Source organism: Ambystoma mexicanum, chromosome 11 (genome assembly GCF_040938575.1).
Source record: "Ambystoma mexicanum isolate Mex_15411 chromosome 11, UKY_AmexF1_1, whole genome shotgun sequence".
NCBI lineage: Eukaryota > Metazoa > Chordata > Amphibia > Caudata > Ambystomatidae > Ambystoma > Ambystoma mexicanum.
Window position 1 is genome coordinate 1,335,385,414 of NC_090934.1, and position 27,622 is coordinate 1,335,413,035.

The window sequence follows — 27,622 nt, forward strand, 5'->3', positions numbered from 1 at the left end:
TTGTCCTGAATTCCAATAAGGATTTACTGTAAGCTCCGCCCACTTTGTCAATTAAGTGGTTAATATGCACTCGCGCACACCGACCCCCAAAACTATGTCCTCAACTAATGCCATACCCTTAATCGACTTTCACATCCAGATCCCTCACCTATGTTAGGCCTGAAATGATGGCACTGCTTCCCATAATCATTGTACTACTTATTTATCCTCACTCCCAACAAACCCACTGCATTTCACATAATTCACCTTTTCGGCCTCCCACACTCAATGAGACCCACATACTGCATCTCCCAACTAATAGCCACTTCTAAATCCAGGAACACTCCACTGCGCATGTCAGTCACTCATTCATACTTGCCATCAGCTCACCCTCCCTTCGCACACAACCTGACAATCACAAGAGACACTTCACAACTCCCCAACCTCACTACACCAGTCAACTACCTAGCAGAAATGATCAGGCTAGCAGTCATTTAGACCACACCATGATTACTTTTCACAAAACAGAATGACTTGTCTCAGAGATCCTAAATTGGTCTCTGCTCGATGTGAACACCTTTACTGGCAGTAAAAATAGACATGCCTGAGTTTCCTATATATGTTCCTTTCGTAATTTAATGTATATCAATATATTTGTATTGCAAATGATATCACAAGTGAGGTGTACGTTGCTCCACAATGGTGTTTTTACGTAAGTAACCCTTTGAGTTCCCTTAGGACATATATACACACAACCCCAAAAAATGTCCAGATTGCCTATGGGTATATATATATATATATATATATATATATATATATATATATATATATACATATATATATACACACACACACACACAGTAAACGACTGATTATCTGGCAACAATTGGAACGTAATGGTGCCAGATTATCAAATGTGCCAGATAACCCCATTTTAGTAATCTGGGTGGCAGCTGGCTGCAAAACAGCAAAAGACCAGATATCAAAACGTCCTTAACTTTTTCTTGGTTTTCCAGCAATATGTCATCAGTACACTAAGTTATCTGGCCATAAAATTGTGTAATCCAGCGGTTTCTTAACTGTAACTGTTCTGTTGCTGGCAATGGAATATGCTGGTTAATAGAGAGCTTTCTGGGTAGTAAAGTACTGCTTGCTTGTGAATTCTAATGTCCATTGACAAACATTACATTCCCACCAGTTTGAGAAAATCCCATTGAAAAATGCTTTGCAAATCAGGCCCTTTGGGTTGTCATGCATCCACCAACCCACCAACCCATTAGTTTTCTCATAAGGCTAGGCGCTGTAAGACCACTACACTGGTAATGAGTGCACTATAAGTATCGGATGACATAATTCACTGAATCAGGAAGCCAGCAGTATGCATTGATGAGCGTGCAGGATGACAACACATTGAGGCAACCATATAATACCACATCCTTAATAGCCACTCGCTCTCACCTCAAAACCCTGTTTACCTGCTGGAGCAGGTGCTCCCATTAAAACATGGTATACATTGCAACGACGCATTTCAGCAAAAGTACGCCACATTGCGCTTTTTACCAAACTAGGTGCACGTGCAAACAAATTCAGAACTCCTTTTCTTGGGCGCAGAACCCCTTTGTGGATTCGTCGTCAAAGAAACCTGGCAACCTGCCCAGGTTATTAAAAAAATAATCCACATGAAAGTGCCCGTATTTAATTCCAAGTTTTTTTTGTCCCTGGCATGTTCAATTTTCGCATCTCGGCGAATTAAGCACATACTGCCTTCAAGGTTTAATAGTGAGCGGCCGGAAGTTGTTTTCTTTCCAGTGTTCTTTGGAAATGCTTCATTTTCAAACTGCGCATGAACCTATTTGCTGATATCTGGCTTAACTCTATGTCACGCCATAGTCACGGTGGACGTATCATGCACACATCACGTTGCACGCACAGGGCCGTGTTGTGCAGGCAGGAGGTGCCTGGGGTCACACAGCACAGGTGTGCGCACATGGCAAGGCAGTCGCGTATCTGCCGCCGTGAACTGCAGCACCATGGTGCGTGCTTCAACCTTGAAATGATCCTCGTTCCAGCAAGAACTCATTACAGCGCGAACCAATCAGGTTCCCCGTAAGAAGACGTAGAATAGCGAACGGCCCACCTACCCGTTCTCGGCACCGCTGGCCACATACGGCTGCTTTTCAAAGTCCCTCGCCTTCGAAAGAAGTGTTACTGGTGCGGTGTGGCCACAGAGAAATATTCTCGATGAAATCTAACAAAAAAAAGAAAAACTTGCATTGGTCCTAAAAGATTGGTGGAAAACACAAAACATAAACGATCACATGACGTGTCTCAAATCAATTGAAATAGCACCTCAGGTGATTCTACATTCATATGCTACATAAAAGACAAGGGTTACTCTTAAATGCTTGGCCTGATAGGTAGGTACCACAAAAGTCATAATTTATGGGACTTGCCTGCAGTGATTTAATTTCCTGAAATGTATGTGTTTTATATTTTAATCCCCACAAACACATTGTTGAACAGTAATATTGTTTTCACTCATTGATATTGTCTTTGCATTTTTCTCAGATTGGTGCGTTTGGATCTTTTTTTCGAATGTATTTCTTGTTAGGACATGATTTTGTCACTTTCCCTTGTTCTACTAAGCGCTGCTAGACACACGCATTGTAGCTAGGCAGCTTAACTAATATGAACTTTTCAGTTCCCACAATGCACTGTGCCTTGTCTGTACTCATCCCACTCCTGCCCGTCCATACCACAAGCTGATCATCTGACTCCGTTTACCTACCATGCCTCAGCGTCCGACTGCAGAGTCCTACGTAAATGTGCCCAATACTCAACCAGATTGCACCCCAGGCAGGAAGCATAGTTGGCGCCTGTGCCCCAACAAAAAATGACAACATAAATTGGGTGCAGATCAGCACAGACCAGAGCACTATAGGAGGCGTGATTCAGGGTGGGCTATGGTTAGAAATTATAAACTAATTACACCGGCATAATCTTGCCTGCAGAATATTCCCACCATACAATGCATTATTTACTAACATACATATGTCAATAATTTTCTTGAACACTGGTTATAGAAAGAGGCATGTTAGTATGACTTCAATTCTACAGTTCACTATACAAATATGGCTTCTGCACCAACTACACGTAAGGAAAGTAAGATGGAGAGAGGTAAAAGGTATGGGTAAATCGTATTGCTTGGCAATACTCTGATACAAGCATCCTCGCAGGTGTATGGTGGGGGCAATGCCCACATTCCCTTACAATGCACAGTCATTTACAAAAGGAATGCCACAATGTTCTCGGTTGAGGGGGTGCACACTGCGAGCCTACTTAGCAGACTTCTGAAAAGAGGTTCTATACCAGCGTCTATGCCAGCATTTTCAAACACGACAAAGGAGGATTTCTGTGTTATAAATGAAGTTGTTTTAATGCATACATATACACATGCTTCCAATCACTGCATCACTAACTAGTCGCCCACACATTGGTTTCAGTCCGATATGCCTCGTGCTGCATTTAATGGTCGTCTTCCTATCTTGCTGTCCAGTCAGACCCTTGCTTCCATTTCCAAACTCCCTGCCACTACTTGATGTCCAAATGCATAGCTGCCATGTCAGCCACTTAGAGCCATTCCTGGCTTTTCTCGTTGCATGATTGGATTTGTAGTTTCATGTTTCCCCTGCTAAGTATGGGCCTACAAATTCCAGCATGCAAAGTCAAAAGCAAGGGACCACTTGACAGCTATGCAAGTGTTCATCAAAAACTCATGCTACGGCACATTTCACGACTGCTCTTCACACTCTGCTATTCAGAGCTGTGTGCTTTTAAATGCTCCTGTAGCAGATGTGTTACCACGTATGAGTTTTTAGGTAAAGTAAAGCATGTCTGTGCCCTATATTTTTAAGAAGACTGTCCCTTATTTCTGAGAATAACCCATGGTGCCCACAGTAGTGAGACTTTCACCAAATGGTTATTTTCTTAAGTCCTAACAGTTTAAATTCTGGTTCCTAGGGTTTTCAATACCTGTTATACATGCATGATAGGACATATTCTAGAAGGTACAGAGAACTCAGTTAAGTGCCACAAGACGAGTCACTAGGCATGTTCAACCTGACAGGGAGCCAGCTCTGCTCCCCAGACACACGTGTTCTCTGGTGCTCCATCCCAAGTCGCCCCACTGTGTTTTACTCCTATGGCACAGGCATCCCTGGGTGTCTGAAGATTCAGCATAGGCACCAGAGTTTCAAAGTGCGTGTAGCGCACGTTTGTCTGAGTGTAAGTGTGTCTGTGTGTGTGTCTGTGTGTGTGGGCAATGCCGGTCTTTGCATCAGGCCATGTATCTTTGAAATGTCAGAATTAAATTGCAGGATTAAAAGCACTTCTTTTAATCCTGAAAGTTCCTTTTGCCTCTCATTCACACCTCGTTCACACTCCCATTCACAACTGTTGGCGGCGGCGCATCCCTGGAGGCCGGCACATGAGGCAGCCGCCTGCATTGCCTGATGCAAAGACTGGCCCTGCCTGCATCATGTGTGTGTTTACCCCTATGCCAGCTCATACCAATCTGCCCTGACCACTCCTCATATCTCTGGTCTCAACCACAGATATCTGTGTTCTAACACTCACTGACCTGTGCCCTCCCCATATCTCCATCCCTCCCACCAAGTGTCTTAGTGAACCTCTTCTGCTTAACTGCTATCCAGTACCAAGCTACTAGCTGCCTGAACTCTGAAATATGCCTTGGACTCTCTGCCTGACCCAAATAAAAGAAGAGCACCTTTTATGTTTACAGTGGCGGCTGGTGCCATTTTTGATCAGAGGAACATAACTATTTTCCACAAATATGCGAGAGCGACTGAGTGCAGCAAAGGAGCCCTAACCAACCAAAGGGATGAAGTGGCGAGGGGTTTGTGGGATTCTCCCCATGAGAAATTGTTTTGAATAATGGGTTAAAATTGTGCACTTTACAGCAAACTTTCTATGAAATAAATGGGCATAAAGCAAGACAGTTTCAATCTGTTTTTTACTGTAGCTCATGAAAAAATCCAATAAATGCAAGTCACCAACATTGCACAGGAGCAATTCCCAACACATTTTCATGATGCATTTCCCCACAATATATTATGAGATAAAAAAAACATTTTAAAGCTAGCTGTGCCCATACATGTCCATGCTGACTGCACCAATATATGCAACTATTCACATATAAGAACATACTCATGTTTGATTTGTGCATAATTCCAGTGACGATACTGCAAGAAAATATGCCCAAGCGGCTCTGCCAATATATGCTAGTTGCCACACATAAGAATATACCCCTGTTGGCTTTGCTATTAAAAATGTCATGCCACAAAAAGAACAATTGCCCATAATGTAGGCAGCCTAGACATGTAATAACACTTCTCATGTTTGCTTTATAAGAGATGGGCAGTTGAAAAGGTCATATTACCGTAGGAAATGGCTAGACTGGCAGCAACAAAACTCACCATGCTTTCTTTATCATAGATGGGCAGTAAAACATGTCATAAAACAGTGAGAAATTGCTACATTGGCTGCACCAAATTGCCATTCTTGCCACATAATAACACTTATCATGCTTGCTTTATCACATATGACCAGTAAAACCTGTCATGCCAAATAATAAATGGCTACACTGGCTGCATTGAAATGTCAGTTTCGCCATGTAGTAGCATTTATCATGCTTGTTTCACCCACTGGCTGTACCAAAATGGCAATCTTGCCATATAATAACACTTATCATGTCTGCTGTATGCTGCATTACAAGCTAGCTAGACTGACTGCACTAAAATGCCATTCTAACCTTGTAATACCACTTACTATGCTTGTTCTATCACAGATGCACAGTACAACATGTCCTGCCACAGTACAAACTAGCTAGACTGACTGCATCAAAATGTCATTCTAGCCATGTGATAACACTTATCATGCTTCTTTATCATAGATGCCAATATAAAATGATATTGCTACCCGTTCTCCTGCCCCCTCTCCCAAAGCATCATCCCGGGCTATCACAAACCAAACACGAGCACATGCATATTCACTCACTCACTCATTCACGCACACGTTCACACAACATTAACTTGCTCATTCACACTGCATTCATTAACTCCATTCACATTCGTACCCAACCAGTCATACACCATACACTCCCCCATTCACACACATACAAGCATAACATACACATTCATACATACAAAATGCATATTTACCTTCAGCCCTTGGCCTTGTGTGGATGCTATCCTGTGGATGACAGGGACCAGAAAGTACAGAGCTCTTCCTACTTCTTGCTTATGTGCAGAGGAGCTGGAGCACTCCATTTGCAATACACCATTCAATCTGTATACACGCACCATTCAATCTGAATACGTGCACCCCCTATGCACATGCAGGCAGGCAGTACTCCTGCCTGCATCCTCAATGTCCATGCAGAGCTGGGGAGGCAAAATTCTCCCAGCCTTGCTTGGTCCATTGGATATGTGCACTTGGAAACAGATTTCCCTTTGACAGTTTATACCATGACTGCTCCATAACAGGTCAAAGTACTGGCAGATCAGTGCCCCCGCGCCTATTGTAGATGAGCTACCTCTGTATGTTTGTCTTTGAATAATAAGACGTTAATTTTGAATGATAATACATTTGTAGCAAAACATTTTTAGTGATGGTATATGAACTATTGCCCTAGTTAAGGGTTAGTTGCGGTTGCGCAATCTGTCCTGACCAGTAAAGACACCAAGACCTTCAACATGGGAGTACAGGCTTTTACCATCTGAATCGACAAAATCCATTAAAGTGATTAGAGTACTGGAATAACATCACAGGTGATAACCTTGTGTAAAAGAAGTGCTCCTATAGTGAAAAAATGCTCCAATTACTTACCAGTAATCTTCATTACACCGAGCCCTACTCTCCCTCCTTACAGTCCATACGTTTGAAGGCAGTTTGTCATCTTCCAGTCTAATTCCAAAATCTCCGAAGGGCACCCCTCCCAACCACCATCCCCACACCTCAGCTTATAAAAAGGGTGAGCAACTCCCATAACACCGTCTTCTCATGCCAAGGAGTCTGGTCAATCACAAACCCCAGGGAGGAAGGGAAGGGAGTAGGGGCTGTGACAAGGAAGAGGAGGACTCGTGTAATAAAAACTACTGGTAATTAATCAGCGCATTACCCCCATGACCACTGTTCCTCGTCCCAGTTCATACTTATGAAGTCTACCAAAGATACCCAGAATAACCCAAGGAAGAAGAATGACCCTGAGAGCCATAGTGAGCCCCCTCATTACAGTGAAGAAGAACCAGAACATCATGGGAGAACCCTGTATGACTGAAGGACTATGGAAGCAGAATCCATGATCATCTAAAACTGGCAGGAGACTCAAGAAAGATGGATGGACGTGTTCTGCGAAGACCAAGCGCCCTCCCTAGGGAGCCCATTATGGAAGCCCCCTCTCTACTGTCTAATATTGGGAAGGCCTCTGAGTTTAGCTCGCCAGGCAGATCCAGAGATGGACAGCCTCCAAAGGAGTAAGCCAGGATGATGATCACTATGAGTGCTTGACTCATGGACAAGGAGGAGGCCATAAGACCTTAATGGGAACTTCTGAAAACAGAAAAATTAGAAAATTGACAGGGGAGAGAGAACTTCCATGCAGAAGAAGAGGTAATCTGGAAGGACAGAATCTCCCAGCCTCTGGGAGACTGGTCAGCTAGGAGGACCAGAATATGACCTTCAGGAAAGAAGGTGGCTCACCCCACTACAGAAGAAGGGGCTCATCAGAGAGAGACTCAAAGCCCACACTCAGTAAGGAAGATCACAGAGGAGTGCACCCCACTCTCCTTAACATCAGGGGGAATTGGGGTCAACTAGAAGATGGTTCCCAAGGAGAAGTGTGAAGTCCAACAGGGAGAGAACTGCAAGGCAGTTGAGCAGGTTTTAAAAGCACCAAGCACCACAGGAGGTACCCAGAAGGTGAGAGGGATTTGATCCTGTAACAAGAAATGCATAAATTATGCAGACTCCAGGAGACAGAGTCAAGCCCATGATAGTCCCTCCCCCATGGGACCCTCGAAGTCCGGAGAGCAGAGAGAAGAAAAAACACAAGACTTGAAAACCCCCAAATGGGAAAGTAGCCTGCCCCGTACACAACAGGAGACAAGAATCTGCCAGTGATGGGAGGGGAATGCAAAAGTAAAGACCCTGGCTTGAGGGGGAGAGAAAGGGGGCAGAGGTGTGACAAAATGACTACTGCTCTGCAGGAGTTAATGGATGAGTAGTGGTTTAGCCACCTACTCAGCCGCACACTACTACTAAACCAGAAGTGATCCCAATTATAAAGTTTAAACAGTCACAGCCCAAAAGATATATCTCCTCCACCTTCTGTGGTAGCAGAGACGAAGGACAGGCTATATCCTCAGAAGGAGAGTGAGCTGATAGCAGTAGCAACCCAAACAACTTTAGTACAATGGTCCAAAATAAAAGAATGTCCAATCAAGGTTCTATAAAGATATTGGTGGTCATTACAACCCTGGCAGTAGCTGTGTGGTAAATACTGGCACGGCTGCCGCAGAGTCATGAAATTTCCAGCGCCCGTGAAAGGGCAATTTCTGGGGCATTACAGCCCTGGCAGACGCAGTAATTGCCCATTCCCGGCCATCAGAAAATATTACTCCCTATTCCTATTTGAGTCCCAAAGGACTCAATGGGAATGGGGAGGATGGAGGGGAGGATGGATGCACTGGCACCATTCATGAATGGTTCCGGTGCATCCGTCAAGGTCTGCGAGCGGGTGCCGTTCTGCATGCCAGTTCAGACCTGGCCGGCTGAAAGGCACCCGCTCGCAGACCTCGTAGTTTGCCTGCCTGGTAACAACGGTGCTGGTAGCTTACCGGCACCATTGTTACCGGACCGGCAGACTTGTAATACGGCCCATAGAATTTAAATTAAACAATAAAGGTTTAATTCAATAATTAGAAAACTCTAGAAAAACTCACCTAAGTGTAAACACCGAAAATACAGACGTTTGTGAAAGGGCACACTGGGTAGATGAACAGGGGGGTTCAGCCAATCAGATTGGCCAACAATGGCCATGTTTAATGTTCTTGGCAAAAAAGGGTAAAAAAGGGGGGGTGCTTAAAAGTCACTATGATCCCACAAATTCCATTAGGGCGAGGTGTCCTCTTCACAGTACCTATTGTTTTGTCTTTGGTGCTTGACAGGATTGAACAAGGCTTTTTGGCTTCATACTGGGAGTCTGGGTGCTTTCAGTGCCATGTCAGGGTTGGGGATGGTGGTGCTCGGTCGAATGACACAGAGCTGTAAAGTTGTGGCAATGGCTTTTGGGTGGAAGATACTGGGAATAGCAGGCAATGTCAGGTCAGCAGCGCTGGAAGACTCTCTGGCCTTGGCTGCTGAGAAGCAGAGATTGGCCGTTAGTGGTCTATAGACTCTGCTGGCTCTACAATACATTGGGACACTGCAGCAGACTCAGATCGGGGCTCTGAGAAGCTGGTGACCAGGATGCGGTGTCGAGTTGGGATGCTAGAAGACTCAGCAGATCTCAGATGCAGAGACACCAGAGCGTTTAACATTGAGCTAACTTGGGGATAACTCCAGTGGTTCCTTTGCAGCAGCATGGCCTGCATTGAAGGTGCTCAGACAAGCATTAAGGCAGTTCAGAGTTGCAGGGAGTCACTTCCTTGGTTCGGTGGCATCTGGAAGTCCCAATCCAGGCGCTCCAAGACAAGGAGATGTAGAGAAGGATCCAAAAGCCTCTACCGGAAGTCCCATCCCCAACTTGCCTATCTGTTGGGAACCAGAAATAGTGACAAAAGCGACACCTGTAATGATGCCTATAACAGAAGCAGCCTTAAAAGCAAAGTATCCATTAAGAAAACCATTCTTTATGTATCCAGGAAAAGCTGACAGACTCTTGGGAAGGATCCCTGAAGAGGATGTGAAGACGGATGAAAGAAGAGACTAGTGATGTCACATGAAGCAAAGTGACACGCCTAAGAAGAGATGATAAGAAAGAAGGTGGATAGACCATATAGAATCTGATGATGAAGTTAAGAATCAAGTAGATTTTCATATGTGAAATGAAGATTGCACGTGTAAAGCACGGAAGAAAATGAAAACCACGTTATAATTGTAGAGGCGCAGTAAGGCAAGTAGATTAAATATTCTTGAAGGCTGGCTATATGTAGTAAATAGTGCAGGCGGTGCTGCCAAGGTATATATATATGCATAGGAATCTGGAAGTTCCACACTTTATTTTATGAAAAATCCTGTGAATGGAAGGACTTGAAGTGTGGTCAATCGAATAAGCATGGCTGGAGAATCAAGAAGGTTTGTCTGGCCCAGTGTCAAGGTTGGGAGCAGCCAAGAAACTGGTTATCTATCGTGGAAAGATTCAATGAACGAGAAGGCAAGAGCTGAGCTCCTGTTAAGGTGCGGCAGAAGGACAATGAGTGCCAAGTTGTGTTCATGAAATGGTATTAAATACAACAAAGGAGCTCAAAACCTGGTCTCCATTCACATGGTCAGATGAAAATAGACTTTGGGCAAGCTACACAGAGACCAGAGGATAAAGCCATGCTCACACTCCCTTTTATCCCCAGGAGCATTGATACTTGCAAGGCTAAGTTCAAAAGACTATTCTCATGGTGGACAGCTTGAGTGATGATAGACGATGGGCTAATTGGGCGGGGAAGCATGGTCAAGTCTGACCCACCAGCACCTGGGCTACCTGACAGTAGAGACCCAATCAGAACACCAACCCCCATAAAAAGTATACCTAGATGTTTCCCGTTACCCAATCACAGTCCACATACATTTTCTTAGTGTGCCACATAGTATGACATAAATGATGATGAGTTTTTAGTATGTAAGTGTGTTTTTTGTGAAATACTTTGAGATCTTACTTCATGACATCCGATGATGTCCATTGTACTCCCTGTTTTAGATGATTGTTATTCAAACAGCTAACATCTTTGCCAACTTCCTGAGTCGGTTTTATTATTGATGTTTGAGTAATTTCTGCGTACCCATCCACCCTGTAAAGTGTTACCTTGTCTTAAAGGACCTACGGGTTCAGAGAGTTTTTCTGTTCTGCAGCCCGCTCCATGGAGCTTGACTGGCACCTACATGGGATACTTCATGTCCAGTGAACAGATTCCTGGTTCCAGTGCAGCCAGCAGCGAGGCCTTGTTTCTGCCTTGGGTGCCTTTTGTTTTCACCTCTATGGCAAAATACAAGTAGCAATATTTCCAAAGGTTGTCCAGTGGCCCCTTCTTTAAGAGCCACAAGATGAACCAAAGAAGTAGGGGTGGTCATCTCCCTTTAAAGGCAAAATGCCACAGGGGACTGGTCCAGATGAATCCCTCTGTTAGGGGTCAATCCCTTTTGTTCAGCAATTTGTGGGGAAGAGAGCCCTAACAGAAACCAAGATGGTGGGCCCTTCTCTAGGACACTTCTCTCTTGTGATTACTCTAACTCTGACCCTACCTATGCCTGCTGACATCAAAGGTACACTCATAGTCAGGACCCTGGTGTAAGAGTGACTGTTATGTCAGTGCTGGCCTTAAGGCAATGGTTCCCAGCAGATCAGCTGGGTGATGTTCCTGTGTGTTGCAGGAGAAATAAAAGGACAATATCCTTGTGATTGCTCCTCATATCTGTGGTGATGACAGTCAGACCAGACACTAATCCACATCAGTCCCTTCACAGCGTTGCCCTTCTCTGAGAGATGACACTAGCTTAATACCAAATTGCTGTGGCTTTATAATTGTGTAACTCTAGTCGCCATCATTCCAATGCTTATTTTTACAGATTTGCATTCCAAAGACTGACTAGATTACACAATTATCATTTAGATCAGAGATGCAGGTAGTTTAAAATCCACCACTGCCTGCAGGAAATGTGCATCCAGCTGCTGTCAGAAATGCACATGTCATTTGAACCTGCTCTCAGCCACTACAGAGCTGGTGTTATAAATGTGAGGAGACTTATTACTGCAAAGTCACATGTGAGCAATATCATTTTGGAATGGAGCATTTATGAAAGGGGTGCACGATAAGCAGACCCCCACTTTCAGAAACAGAATTACCTGCATCATTGTGGTATTAAAAAATCAAAAAAGCTTGGGCTATTCTGCCCTCACCAGACAACATTCTAACACACCTCTGAGTCAACATCCAAAGGCAGAGCTGGAGGGAGCAGAGCTTCCAAGGGAGTAGGCCAGGTCAATCATCAGGGTAACTGTCCTTGAGCCGTCCTTGAGCCAGGTAGATAGAGAAAAGTGTGAGATCCTAATACGAATATGGGGAGCAATGGATTAATTTGTGAGACCAAATTAAGGCCTGAAAAAGGGAGGATTCCGCTCCTAAGGGGATAAGCCCAGTCCTCAAGGTAACCTGCAGAGGGGGGAGCCTAAGGCAGTTCCAACTTAATGAAAGTCAATCAGAACTTTCTTGTTTGGAGAGTTCCTTTCTAAGAGGGTATTTGCTGACCTATGCCATAAAGAAATATTTCAAAGTGAGTGTATAAATAATCATCCAAATGTAATTACATAAATCCCCTGGAATTATTACCCTGATCAGTCCCTGGAGTGAGAGGGACTTGCATGGTGGCCACTAGTGGCCATTCATTCCAAATAGAATATCTTGATATTTTGTGGGACATACAACAGTCTTTCCCCATTATATTTTATGCCTAGTAAGATTTGACTGCATGCAGCAAACAGAGAATTTCATGTGCTCATAGCGCAGGAGCTGATACAATATTATTGGTAGAATAAGAATAGAATGCTGTACTTTGGCTGTGTAAATTATATCCTGGTTTTATTGTATTTAAAGCTAAGGAAACTTACTTGAAATAAATGCATGCATGCTCTTTCTGTCCATGCACTGTGTTAAACTGGGAATATTTTCCAGCGCCAACAGTGCAGCACGTGATAAGTGAAAGTTAAATAGCACCCAAAGAGTTTTCACAGACATAGTGAACAAAGGGACGTGGTTCAGAAGGCACCCTGCACTATAGCCCAATGAAGAATTGCTTCATATTGTGTGACTTGTTAAAACAATAGATAATTAAAAAGAATTTGGGAAGTTGTGGTAGCTTAGTTGAATGACTCAATTCACCTAGAAAAGGACACTCATGTAAATTTCATTCACCCCTCCCCATGATAATGCACACTGTGGCCTTGTTTGCAAAGTGAAGTGGCAAGGGTAATTATCATTGCATCCGAAAATCCCAAAACCATTCCACTAGGTTGGGCGAGTGACTCAATATGCCATGCTTTCCAAATTGACACTATTGCTTTTCAGACCCAAACCAAACCTTCGGAATTCTGATGTAACTCACACATATACTAGAGATTAACAGGACCATAGTTATATGGGAAATGTAATGGATGCAATTGTTCTCTAATTTCAGCACTTGGTAATATTGACAAATGCAACGTTCTTTTAATAATTTGTTGTTTGTGATACAGAAATATTTTGAAGTTAAGGGAGTTTTAATTCCTTTTGCTATTCAAATTTAAAAATATAGAGATTTGATGTAAAGGGATGCATGTGTTAAGGTAATTGTGTGAGATACGCATGCAGGTTATTTTTCTTTTTGAAGAATATCTGCCTGTGATTGTATAACATTGTGGTGACTTCCACAGCATAGAGCTTGGGGACCACCTTTACATTTACTTTATGTTAATAAAACAAACTATTATTCCAGGATGGCCACCGGGGTGCTCACACCGTGAGGAGAGGGCTCCCACCTGGCATCGCTAAAACAATAAAGATTTGGCATTTCACACCCTAATGGGGAGAGGGTAAATCAGCGCAGCAGCCAAGGAACACTTTCGGACCCCCGAAACCACAGGATGGAGATTGATCCTTTGGATTGTGAGGAATAGCCAAGAAATCCCAGCAAGGCCTTGCCCAATCGCCATTTTTGAAATAAGTCCCGTGAAGGACCGATGAGGATGGGTTTGACCCTCTCTCTCTGGTGTAATAGTGGACCACTCTGGACTACTTTGGGCGGCTGGCTGTGTTGCAGTGCATTGAGGGTATCTATCATTGGAACAGTTGGAGTTGATGGAAATGTGCTGAAAGAGAATCCAAGCGGAGGTGGGCATGGCAGGTATGGCATTGTGGTGATCGGGGGACTGGAACATCGCACCCAACAATTGTTTCATCGGAGGTGGAGCCCATAAGCAAAGAAAGAGGTGGTTAAGGTGTGGCTGTAGTGAAAGTGGAGATACGTTGGTGAGCTTTGGAAAACTAGGAGGGGGCGGTGGACTTGATCCTGTAGAACCCTTCAGGAGCGGCAAAATACAGGATTAAGGAGAAAAACCTCTTTAGACGGTCGTGACTGTAGCAGGGAAAAGAAGGCAATCCATAAGCCTCCTGCAAGATGTAAAGGAACAAGCCGAAAAAAAAACTAAAAAAGGGGCCCCTACCCTTAAAGGGGCAAATCATTTGCAATATTGGGCACTGCAAAAGCTTTGGGGCAAGGAAGGGTAGATGGTGATGGCTGAAGAACAGAACACCCAGCTCCAGGAAGTTGCTGCAGGTTCCCCATATTGGACAACAGGACAAGCAATTACTAAGGATGTCTTCCAACAATGTTTTATAGACTTTAGTGATCAAATGGCAGAGACCATAAAGTCACAGCTGGGTTTGATTAGTACAGAACTGGCTCAATCCCTTCAGAAGGTGAAAGGGGAAATTGCAGAGCTAGGGGAAAGAATGGATTCTACCGAAAACGCCATTCAAGAGCTGGTGGAAGGCACTCGCAAGATAGATGCTTTAACAGAACAACTTGCAACAGCGACGCACAATCTGGAGATTCAGACTGAAGGTCTTGAAAATTGCTCAAGGAGATCTAACATTAGAGAAAAAGGGCTTCCTGAGGGAGTTGAGGATCATGACCTAAAGGATACCATGCAATAGGTTTTTGCTGACCTGCTCATGCTGGAGGCGGGTGTAAGGTTATTTAGCGTGTTACAACACAGAGTACAGCACAGAGTACAGCACTACTGCATAGGATCAATGTGTAGCATGTTTTTTTTATGCAGTACCACTGCATGGGTTTGGTGCATTGCTATGATGCAATTGTTTCAAGCTATGTGTTGCCAGTGTAACATGGACATATAAGTGAGGGCAGGTTATTCAGTCAAAAACGATTTTTACATATAAAATGCAAATCATTTTTTTTCACAAATCATTTTTTTTCACAGTTAAAAGCACACATTTGTACATTCAAAATGCGCACCATTTTTCAGCTGAAATGCCTATGTTGCAAGAGACACATTTGAAAATTAATAAACTAACCACATTAACGACTAACCTGATCATAACCCACTAATAATAATGTGTTCTCCACTGCAATATGAGGCAGACTCTGAAAGTCATTATTTAAACGCACATTCAGTTTTTTTTTTTCTTTTTGCTCTGCTGCTCTGTCCACAGTAACTGCAGGAAGCAAAGACCTCGAATAAGCAGGAAATCAGTTTGTTACAGTTGCAACTGTAAAAGTAAGCCATTGTGTAGTGAAGGAGGAGATGACAAGATAGAATCTTATTGGACAAGAATTCGGTAACCAAGATTTCCTGTAGAATCTTGAAAAGGAGAGAAGGCAGTCGACATTTGACAGAGCTGGGAGAAGCACTGGGTTGATAGCTGGGGTTGCCTGATTCCTAAAGCAGATTCAACTTGGTTGCAGAGACTGGGATTTCCAGTCAACAAGTCCCAGTTTGAGTGACAGGAAATGCTTGTCCTTGCTGGGTGAACCCCTCCATAAGGCGACCAGCCAAAGAAGTTACATGCTGAACAAGCCTGGCAATTATCTCGCTGAAGTGTGGGGGCTGAGTATGTGCAAAAATATTCAGTCAGTGTAGGAAAGGAGATTCCTGTGCTTTACCCACGTGTTTAATGTTACAAATTGAATTCTTGTTCCCCGCCACTCTCTTCTCATTGTAACACAAATATTGCTGTTACTGTGCTATTTCTTTTATTTCTGTAAAAGAGTGAGATCGTGTTTAAATGCAACTTTTATAATACACAAAAATATCTGAAAGCAGACGGGTGGTGGGTTTTATTTTCTCTTTCCTTTGTGCATTTACCAATAGAGTGCTGATGATGTGGGGAGATGTTTAGACAGTACAATTGTCATTTTTAAGGTAGCTAAAAATAAGATTTGGCTGCAGCTGTGTGCACAATGTCATTCAGTATGAGCAATTATAACTAACTGTGTGTGTTATAGTCTGCTGGAGGTCTATGAGTCGGCAGAAAGGGAGGCCCTGGACATAGCTTACCAAACGTAAATAAGTTGGTGATAGATACCGCATGATAGCTCGCTGCCGTAGATAAGACAGCGAGAAATTGCCCATGGTGGCACACTAAAAATGAAAATGTGGTGTCCCTGAAATGCAAGCCTGAGGTCTCTCTAGTGATTACACGAAAAATCTAAACAAAAATAAGGGGTTCTGGATATTGGGACCACAAATAAAACAAAGGAATTATGCTCACCAAAAATACCACCAACCACGCATACCAACCACGCATACCAACCACGCATGTCTGTGTACTGAAATAATGCACATCCACTGTATTATTATTATTCATAACCCAATCTGAATACAAGGAGTGATTGTTGCTAAATTATTTTTTGGTGGTAAGAAAATACCGCCAGGCCCCAAATCTACACAAAATACCCAACACGGGGGAGTATACATCGGGTGGGTCCTGGAAGAGTGAAATCAGGTGCCAGACTCTGTGATGTATCAGATTTCCAATGTTATGGGCAAAAGGAGGCAATGTTACAGGCGGCTAGAAGGGCAAGTTCCATAAAAGTGAATGGTGTTGAAATTCAGCTACATAAAGACATAGCACAATGTACTCTGGTGAAGCAGGGATCAATGGGTCCAGTGGTCAAAGCTCTATCACAGGCTCAAATAAGATATAGATGGACATTTCCATTTGGATTGTTGTTGGGAGGGCAACATCGCATCACCTCCTGCGGAGGAGAAATTAGGGTTTTGAAACTTGAGGACAACGGGGGTGAGCAACAAGATCTGCGGCCGTCAAGAGAGACAGAGAGACAGTAAAGATCAAACATTGAGAATGGAGAAAGGTTTGAGGACTAAGGCTTCGAGTGAACCTGTGGAAATCAATAACTTAACCTGTTTTCAAAGATAAATAGGTACAAGGTGCCGAGGCTCCAAACTTCAAAACCTATTATCAAGCGGCTCAGTTAATACAGGAGTGGTTTGGGGGAAATCATGGCTACGGATGGATAGAGCAGTGGTTGGGAGGCCCCTAGAAGAAGAACTGTGGTGTCTGAAAGTTGATAGACCCCCTAACATCTATAAGAGCAAAATAACGGCATTGATAGGTGACATATGGGACGTGGTGGTACGGTGGGGTGCATAACTACGTTCCCTCTCTGTTTACACCCCTATTTCGTAATCCACAGTTTGCACCAGGGACTGAGCAGAGAGCCTTTGAGTGATGGGTAGAGGCTGGGTGCCAGAATATGGGTGATATGGTAGAGAGTCAAGAGTTTAAGACATTTCAACAATGCAAACAGGCATTTGAGTTGCCTGAAAAGTAACGGTTCAGATATTCACAATTGAGGCTTTGCCTCCAGGCAAAGGGAACCAAACAGGTGGCAATAAGGGACCACACCCATTTGAAAAGTATCAAGTTACAAATTCAGGTGATCACCATATGGTTGGAGCACTATATAGGCTCTTTATGGATTCTCAAAACATCCGATCGCATTGGGGCTATATGAAACAATGGTAAAAAGTCTTAAATAGCCCTATATCGGATGAGCAATGGCAGGAAGTGTGGCAAGAGATTCAAAAACTCATGAAAGCACTTCAGTTCCGAGCAATGTGGGTTAAGGTTATGGCACAATAGCACCTGACACCTGAGAAGCTACATACATTTTACCCAAAAGTGTCTGGAAAATGTTGGAGGGACATAGGGGAACATATGGTGGGATTGTCCAATTTTAAAACCATTTTGGAATAGTATCAATATGGCAATGAAAGTAATATTTGGGCCTCTAACATGCAGAGATTTTGGGGAGACAATGCTGGGTTTGGGAGATGTTTTGGACATTTTATCATTGACACCCTAGAGTAAGGCATATATGATTTCTAGTCTGTCAGCATTATCCCTTGTTGCCCAGAGATGGAAGCAATCGTTGGTACCCACAGAACATGAATGGTTGTCAAAGATTTGGCACTATGTTACTTTAGAATGGGTGACTTGTGTGGTTCATGGAGAATAGAGGAAGTTTAAGGACGATTGGGACTTGGTACTCGACTTCCTCCACAAAGACTATTGAGTGAATTAGGGTCCACAAAGAATAAGTTTGTTAGACTTATTTTAGATGAAACCTGGTATACCAGTGATCTCATCAATGACATTTGTGATTCCATCTTTGATGTCCGGGGTGTTAGTCTTAGCAGTGCATGGTGGTGGCGCGAGTTATGGTTGCTTTGGGAGCGGGGGGTGGGGGGAACAAGAGGGTGACACGGGGCATGAGCGGGGGTGGGGGGAACACGAGGGAGACACGGGGCATGAGCGGGGGGTGGGGGCAACAGGGGACACACGGGGCATGAGCGCGGGTGAGGGGGTACACGATGGAGACACGGGGCATGAGCGGGGGGTGGGGGCAACAGGAGACACATGGGGCATGAGCGGGGGTGAGGGGGTACACGAGGGAGACACGGGCATCAGTGGGGGGTGGGGGGAACACGAGGGAGACACTGGGCATGAGCAGTGGGTGGGGAGAAAAGTGCACATGGGGCAATAGTGGGGGTGGGGGGAACAGGACGCACACGGGGCATGAGCGGGGGTGGGGGGAACAGGGCGCACACACGGGGCATGAGCGGGGGTGGGGGAACAGGGCGCACACACGGGGCTTGAGCGGGGGTGGGGGAACAGGGCGCACACACGGGGCATGAGCGGGGGGTGGGGGAACAGGGCGCACACACAGGGCATGAGCGGGGGGTGGGGGGAAAGGAGAGAGACACGGGGCATGAGCGGGTAGGGGGAACACGAGGGGGACACGGGCATGAGCGGGAGGGGGGTAACATGAGGGAAACACGAGGCATGAGTGGGGGTGGGGGCAACACGAGGGAGACACGGAGCATGAGCGGGGGGTGGGGGCAACAGGAGACTCGGGGCATGAGCGTGGTGTGGGGGGAACACGAGGGAGACACGGGGCATGAGCGGGGTGGGGGGTAACACGAGGGAGACACGGGGCATGAGCGGGGGGTGGGGGAGTAACACGGGGCATGAGCGGGGGGGTGCGGGGAACACGAGGGAAACACGCGGCATGAGCGGGGGGTGGGGATACAGGAGGGAAACACGGGGCATGAGCGGGGGGTGGGGGTACAGGAGGGAGACATGGGACATGACCGGAGGGTGGGGGGGCAACAGGAGACACGGGGCATGAGCGGGGGGTGGGGGGTACATGAGGGAACACGGGGCATGAGCGGGGGGTGAGGGGAACAGGGGAGACACAGGGCATGAGCGGGGGTGGGGGGAACAGGAGAGAGACACGGGGGTGGGGGGAACAGGGGAGACACGGGGCATGAGCGGGGGTGGGGGGAACAGGGGAGACACGGGGCATGAGAGGGGGGTGGGGGGTAACACAAGGGAGACACTGGGCATGTGCGGGGGGTGGGTGTAACACAAGGGAGACAGGGGGCATGAGCGGGGGTTGGGGGGGTAACACAAGGGAGACACGGGGCATGAGCGGGGGGTGGGGGGTAACACAAGGGAGACACGGGGCATGAGCAGGGGGTGGGGGGTAACACGAGGGAGACACAGGGCATGAGCGGGGGGTGGAGGGAAGGGGAGAGAGACACGGGGCATGAGCGGGGGGTGGGGGTAAAGGTAGAGACACACGGGGCATGAGCGGGGGGTGGGGGGAAGGAGAGAGAGACACGGGGCATGAGCCGGGGTGGGGGGAAGGGGAGAGAGACACGGGGCATGAGCGGGGGGTGGGGGTGAGGGGGAAGTGGATAGACACATGGGACATGAGCGGGGGTGGGGGGAAAGGGAGACAAACGGGGCATGAGCGGGGGGTGGGGGAGAGACACACGGGGCATGAGCGGGGGGTGGGGGGAGAGACACACAGGGCATGAACGGGGGGTGGGGGGGAGAGACACACGGGGCATGAGCGGGGGAAAGGAGGGAGACACAGGGCATGAGCAGGGGGTGGGGGGAAGGGGAGAGACACAGGGCATGAGCGGGGGGTGGGGGGTAACACAAGGGAGACACGGGGCATGAGCTGGGGGTGGGGGGTAACAGGGGAGACAGGGCATGGGTGGGGGGTAACACAAGGGAGACATGGGGCATGAGCGGGGGGTGGGGGGAAGGGGAGAGACGCAAGGGTTATGAGCGGGGTGTGGGGGGAAGGGGAGAGAGACACGGGGCATGAGCGGGGGGTGGGGGGGAAGGGGAGAGACACACGGGGCATGAGCGGGGGGTGGGGGGAAGGGGAGAGACACACGGGGCATGAGCGGGGGTGGGGGGAAGGTGTGAGAGACACAGGGCATGAGCAGGTGGTGGGGGGAAGGGGAGAAAGACAGGGCATTAGCGGGGGTGGGGGGGCGCGGATAGACACACGGGGCATGAGCAGGGGGTGTGGGAAAAGGAGGGAGACACGGAGCATGAGCGGGGGGTGGGGGGAAGGGGAGAGACACACAGGGCATGAGCGGGGGTTGGGGGGAAGGGGAGAGAGACACGGGGCATTAGCGGGGGTGGGGGAAAGGGGGGAGACACACAGGGCATCAGTGGGGGCTGGGGGGAAGGTGACAGAGACACAGGGCATGAGCAGGGGGTGGGGGAACAGAAGGGAGACACGGGGCATGAGCGGTGGGGTGGGAGGAAAGAAGGGGGACACGGGTCATGAGCACGGGGTGAGGGGGAAGGGGAAAGACACGTGAGGCATGAGCGGGGGGTGGGGGAAGGGGAGAGAGACACGGGGCATGAGCAGGGGGTGGGGGGAAGGGGAGAAACATGGGGCATTAGCGGGGGTGGGGGGGAGGGGAGAGACACATGGGGCATGAGCGGTGGGGTGGGGGGAAAGGAGGGAGACACGGGGCATGAGCGGAGTGTGGGGGGGAAGGGGAGAGACACACGGGGCATATGAGCGGGGGGTGGGTGGAACAGTAGGGAGACACGGGGCATGAGCAGGGGTTGGGGGGGAGGGGAGAGACACACGGGGCGTGAGTGGGGGGTGGGGGGAAGGGGAGAGAGACACGGGGCATGAGTGGGGGGTGGGGGGAAGGGTAGAGATTCACAGGGCATGAGCGGGGGGTGGGGGGAATGGGAGAGACACACAGGGCATAAGTGGGGGGTGGGGGGGAAGGGGAGAGAGACACGGCATGAGCAGGGGGCGGGGGGAAGGGGGAGACACAGGGCATGAGCGGGGGGTGGGGGGAAGGGGAGACAAATGGGGCATGAGCGGGGGGTGGGGGAGAGACACACGGGGCATGAGCGGGGGTGGGGGGAGAGACACACAGGGCATGAGCGGGGGGTGGGGGGGAGAGACACACGGGGCATGAGCAGGGGAAAGGAGGGAGACACAGGGCAGGAGGTGGGGGAAGGGGAGAGACACAGGGCATGAGCGGGGGGTGGGGGGTAACACAAGGGAGACACGGGGCATGAGCTGGGGGTGGAGGGTAACAGGGGAAACAGGGCATGGGTGGGGGGTAACACAAGGGAGACATGGGGCATGAGCGGGGGGTGGGGGGAAGGGGAGAGACACAAGGGTTATGAGCGGAGTGTGGGGGGAAGGGGAGAGAGACACGGGGCATGAGCGGGGGGGTGGGGGGGAAGGGGAGAGACACACGGGGCATGAGCGGGGGGTGGGGGGAAGGGGAGAGAGACACGGGGCATGAGCGGGGGTGGGGGGAAGGTGCGAGAGACACAGGGCATGAGCAGGTGGTGGGGGGAAGGGGAGAAAGACGGGGCATTAGCGGGGGGTGGGGGGGCGGGGAGAGACACACGGGGCATGAGCAGGGGATGTGTGAAAACGCGGGAGACACGGAGCATGATCGGGGGGTGGGGGGAAGGGGAGAGACACACGGGGCATGAGCGGGGGTTGGGGGGAAGGGGAGAGAGACACGGGGCATTAGCGGGGGGTGGGGGAAAGGGGGGAGACACACAGGGCATCAGTGGGGGCTGGGGGAAGGTGAGAGAGACACAGGGCATGAGCGGGGGGTGGGGGAACAGAAGGGAGACACGGGGCATGAGCGGTGGGGTGGGAGGAAAGAAGGGGGACACAGGTCATGAGCACGGGGTGAGGGGGAAGGGGAGAGACACGTGAGGCATGAGCGGGGGGTGGGGGAAGGGGAGAGAGACACGGGGCATGAGCAGGGGGTGGGGGGAAGGGGAGAAACATGGGGCATTAGCGGGGGTGGGGGGGAGGGGAGAGACACATGGGGCATGAGCGGTGGGGTGGGGGGAAAGGAGGGAGACACGGGGCATGAGCGGGGTGTGGGGGGGAAGGGGAGAGACACACGGGGCATATGAGCGGGGGGTGGGTGGAACAGTAGGGAGACACGGGGCATGAGCAGGGGTTGGGGGAAGGGGAGAGACACACGGGGGCATGAGCGGGGGTGGGGGGAAGGGGAGAGAGACACAGGGCATGAGTGGGGGGTGGGGGGAAGGGTAGAGAGTCACAGGGCATGAGCGGGGGGTGGGGGGAATGGGAGAGACACAGAGGGCATGAGTGGGGGGTGGGGGGGAAGGGGAGAGAGACACGGCATGAGCAGGGGGCGGGGGAAGGGGGAGACACAGGGCATGAGCGGGGGGTGGGGGGTAACAGGGGAGACAGGGTATGGTTAGGGGGTAACCACAAGTGAGACACGGGGCATGTGCGGGGGTGGGGGGAATGGGAGAGAGACACAGGGCATGAGTGGGGGGTGGGGGGAAGGGGAGAGAGACACAGCATGAGCGGGGGGCGGGGGGAAGAGGAGAGACACGGGGCATGAGTGGGGGGTGGGGGGTAACAGGGGAGACAGGGCATGGTTGGGGGTAACACAAGGGAGACACGGGGCATGAGCAGGGGGGTGGGGGGTAACACGAGGGAGACACGGGGCATGAGCAGGGGGTGGGTGTGTAACACGAGGGAGACACGGGGCATGAGCAGGGGGTGGGGGGCTAACACAAGGGAGACACGGGGCATGAGCTGGGGGTGGGGGTAACACAAGGGAGACACGGGGCATGAGCAGGTGGTGGGGGGTAACAGGTGAGACAGGTCATGAGCGGGGATGGGGGGAAGGGGAGAAACACGAGGCATTAGCGGGGGGTGGGTGCGAGGGGAGAGACACACAGGGCAAGAGCAGGGGGTGGGGGGAAAGGAGGGAGACACGGGGCATGAGCAGGGGGTGGGGGGGAGGGGAGAGACACACAGGGCATGAGCGGGGGTGGGGGGAAGGGGAGAGAGACACGGGGCATGAGCGGGGGGTCGGGGGAAGGTGAGAGACACACAGGGCATGAGAAGGGGTGGGGGGAAGGTGAGAGAGACACGGGGCATGAGCGGGGGTGGGGGGAACAGTAGGGAGACACGGGGCATGATCGGGGGTTGGGGGGAAGGGAAGAGACACACGGCGCATGAGCGGGGGGGTGGAGGGGAAGGGGAGAGAGTCACGGGGCATGAGCGGGGGGGTTTGGGGAAGGGGAGAGAGACACGGGGCATGAGCGGGGGGTAAGAGGGGAAGGGGAGAGAGACACAGGGCATGAGCGGGGGGTGGGAGGAAGGGGAGAGAGACACAGGGCATGAGCGGGGCGTGGGGGTAAGGGGAGAGAGACACGGGGCATGAGCGAGGGGGTGGGGGGAAGGGGAGAGACACGGGGCATGAGTGGGGGGTGGGGGGTAACAGGGGAGACAGGGCATGGTTGGGGGTAACACAAGGGAGACACGGGGCATGAGCAGGGGGGTGGGGGGGTAACACGAGGGAGACACGGGGCATGAGCAGGGGGTGGGTGTGTAACACGAGGGAGACACGGGGCATGAGCAGGGGGTGGGGGGCTAACACAAGGGAGACACGGGGCATGAGCTGGGGGTGGGGGTAACACAAGGGAGACACGGGGCATGAGCAGGTGGTGGGGGGTAACAGGTGAGACAGGTCATGAGCGGGGATGGGGGGAAGGGGAGAAACACGAGGCATTAGCGGGGGGTGGGTGCGAGGGGAGAGACACACAGGGCAAGAGCAGGGGGTGGGGGGAAAGGAGGGAGACACGGGGCATGAGCAGGGGGTGGGGGGGAGGGGAGAGACACACAGGGCATGAGCGGGGGTGGGGGGAAGGGGAGAGAGACACGGGGCATGAGCGGGGGGTCGGGGGAAGGTGAGAGACACACAGGGCATGAGAAGGGGTGGGGGGAAGGTGAGAGAGACACGGGGCATGAGCGGGGGTGGGGGGAACAGTAGGGAGACACGGGGCATGATCGGGGGTTGGGGGGAAGTGAAGAGACACACGGCGCATGAGCGGGGGGCTGGAGGGGAAGGGGAGAGAGTCACGGGGCATGAGCAGGGGGGTTTGGGGAAGGGGAGAGAGACACGGGGCATGAGCGGGGGGTAAGAGGGGAAGGGGAGAGAGACACAGGGCATGAGCGGGGGGTGGGAGGAAGGGGAGAGAGACACAGGGCATGAGCGGGGCGTGGGGGTAAGGGGAGAGAGACACGGGGCATGAGCGAGGGAGTGGGGGGAAGGGGAGAGAGACACGGGGCATGAGCCAGGGTGAGGGGGATGGGGAGTGAGACACGGGCATGAGCAGGGGGTGGGAGGAAGGGGAGAGAGACACAGGGCATGAGCGGGGCGTGGGGGTAAGGGGAGAGAGACACGGGGCATGAGCGGAGGGAAAGGAGGGAGACACGGGACATGAGCGGGGGGTGGGGGTAACACAAGGGAGACACGGGGCATGAGCAGGGGTGGGGGGTAACAGGGAAGACAGGGCATGGGTGGGGGGTAACACAAGGCAGACACGGGGCATGAGCGGGTGGTGAGGGGTAACACGAGGGAGGCACGGGGCATGAGTGGGGGGTGGGGGGGTAACAAGGGAGACACGGGGCATGAGCGGGGGTCGGGGGGTAACACAAGGGAGACACGGGGCATGAGCTGGGGGTGGGGGGTAACACAAGGGAGACACAGGGCATGAGCGGGGGTGGGGGTAACCTAGGGAGACAGGTCATGAGCAGGGGGTGGGGGGAACAGGGCAGACACAGGGCATGAGCGGCTGGTGGGGTGAACAGTAGGGAGACACGATCATGAGCGGGGGTGGGGGGAAGGGGAGAGACACACGGGGCATGTGTGGGGGTGTGGGGGGAACAGTAGGGAGACACGGGGCATGAGCGGCTGGTGGGGTGAACAGTAGGGAAGACACGAGACATGAGCGGGGGTGGGGGGAAGGGGAGAGACACACGGGGCATGTGTGGGGGTGTGGGGGGAACAGTAGGGAGACACGGGGCATGTGCAGGGGGTGGAGGGGAAGGGGAGAGATACATGGGGCATGAGCGGGGGGTGGGGGGTAAGGGGAGAGAGACACAGGGCATGAGCGGGGGGTGGGGGGAAGCGGAGAGAGACACGGGGCATGAGCAGGGTGTGGGGGGAAGGGGAGAAACATGGGGCATTAGCGGGGCTGGGGGGGAGGGGAGAGACACACGGGGCATGAGCGGTGGGGTGGGGGGAAAGGAGGGAGACACGGGGTATGAGGGGTGGCTGGGGGGAAGGGGAGAGACACACAGGGAATATGAGCGGGGTGGGGGGAAGGGGAGAGAGACACAGGGCATGAGCGGGGGTGGGGGGAAGGGGAGAAACACGGGGCATTAGCGGGGGGTGGGTGGGAGGGGAGAGACACACAGGGCAAGAGCAGGGGGTGGGGGGAAAGGAGGGAGACACGGGGCATGAGCAGGGGGTGGGGGAAGGGGAGAGACACACGGGGCATGAGCGGGGGTGGGGGGAAGGGGAGAGAGACACGGGGCATGAGCGGGGGGTCGGGGGAAGGTGAGAGACACACGGGGCATGAGAAGGGGGTGGGGGCGAAGGTGAGAGAGACATGGGGCATGAGCGGGGGGTGGGGGAACAGTAGGGAGACACGGGGCATGAGCGGGGGTGGGGGGAAGGGGAGAGAGACACGGGGCATGAGCGGGGGGTCGGGGGAAGGTGAGAGACACACGGGGCATGAGAAGGGGGTGGGGGCGAAGGTGAGAGAGACATGGGGCATGAGCGGGGGGTGGGGGAACAGTAGGGAGACACGGGGCATGAGCGGGGGGTGGGGGGAAGGGGAAAGACACACGGGGCATGAGCGGGGGGTAACAGGGGAGACAGGGCATGGTTGGGGGTAACACAAGGGAGACACGGGGCATGAGTGGAGGGTGGGGGGTAACAGGGGAGACAGGGCATGGTTGGGGGTAACACAAGGGAGACACGGGGCATGAGCGGGGGTTGGGGGGGTAACACGAGGGAGACACGGGGCATGAGCAGGGGGTGGGTGTGTAACACGAGGGAGACACGGGGCATGAGCAGGGGGTGGGGGGCTAACACAAGGGAGACACGGGGCATGAGCTGGGGGTGGGGGTAACACAAGGGAGACACGGGGCATGAGCAGGTGGTGGGGGGTAACAGGTGAGACAGGTCATGAGCGGGGGTGGGGGAAGGGGAGAAACACGGGGCATTAGCGGGGGGTGGGTGCGAGGGGAGAGACCCACAGGGCAAGAGCAGGGGGTGGGGGGAAAGGAGGGAGACACGGGGCATGAGCAGGGGGTGGGGGGAAGGGGAGAGACACACGGGGCATGAGCGGGGGTGGGGGGAAGGGGAGAGAGACACGGGGCATGAGCGGGGGGTCGGGGGAAGGTGAGAGACACACAGGGCATGAGAAGGGGGTGGGGGGAAGGTGAGAGAGACACGGGGCATGAGCGGGGGTGGGGGGAACAGTAGGGAGACACGGGGCATGATCGGGGGGTGGGGGGAAGGGAAGAGACACACGGAGCATGAGCGGAGGGGTGGAGGGGAAGGGGAGAGAGTCACGGGGCATGAGCGGGGGGGTTTGGGGAAGGGGAGAGAGACACGGGGCATGAGCGGGGGGTAAGGGGGAAGGGGAGAGAGACACAGGGCATGAGCGGGGGTGGGAGGAAGGGGAGAGAGACACAGGGCATGAGCGGGGCGTGGGGGTAAGGGGAGAGAGACACAGGGCATGAGTGGGGGGGTGGGGGGAAGGGGAGAGAGACACGGGGCATGAGCCAGGGTGAGGGGGATGGGGAGTGAGACACGGGCATGAGCGGGGGTGGGGGTGAAGGGGAGACACACGGGGCGTGAGCGGGGGGTGGGGGAAGGGGAGAGACACACGGGGCATGATCGGGGGGAAAGGAGAGACACACGGGGCATGTGTGGGGGTGTGGGGGGAACAGTAGGGAGACACGGGGCATGTGCGGGGGGTGGAGGGGAAGGGGAGAGATACATGGGGCATGAGCGGGGGGTGGGGGGTAAGGGGAGAGAGACACAGGGCATGAGCAGGGGGTGGGGGGAAGGGGAGAGAGACACGGGGCATGAGCGGGGTGTGGGGGGAAGGGGAGAAACATGGGGCAT

The 27,622-nt window shown here is 51.4% G+C and overlaps 1 protein-coding gene across 2 annotated transcripts in view; it reads right to left on the reverse strand.

Moving 5' to 3' along the window:
* WDR72 (WD repeat domain 72) overlaps window positions 1–27,622 on the reverse strand; it is a 933,775-nt gene that overhangs the window by 734,633 nt on the left and 171,520 nt on the right. For both annotated transcript variants that reach the window (XM_069624855.1, XM_069624854.1), the window contains exon 3: window positions 2,121–2,227. In XM_069624855.1, the coding sequence (XP_069480956.1) occupies window positions 2,121–2,227 (107 nt within the window). The remainder of the gene's footprint in view (window positions 1–2,120; window positions 2,228–27,622) is intronic.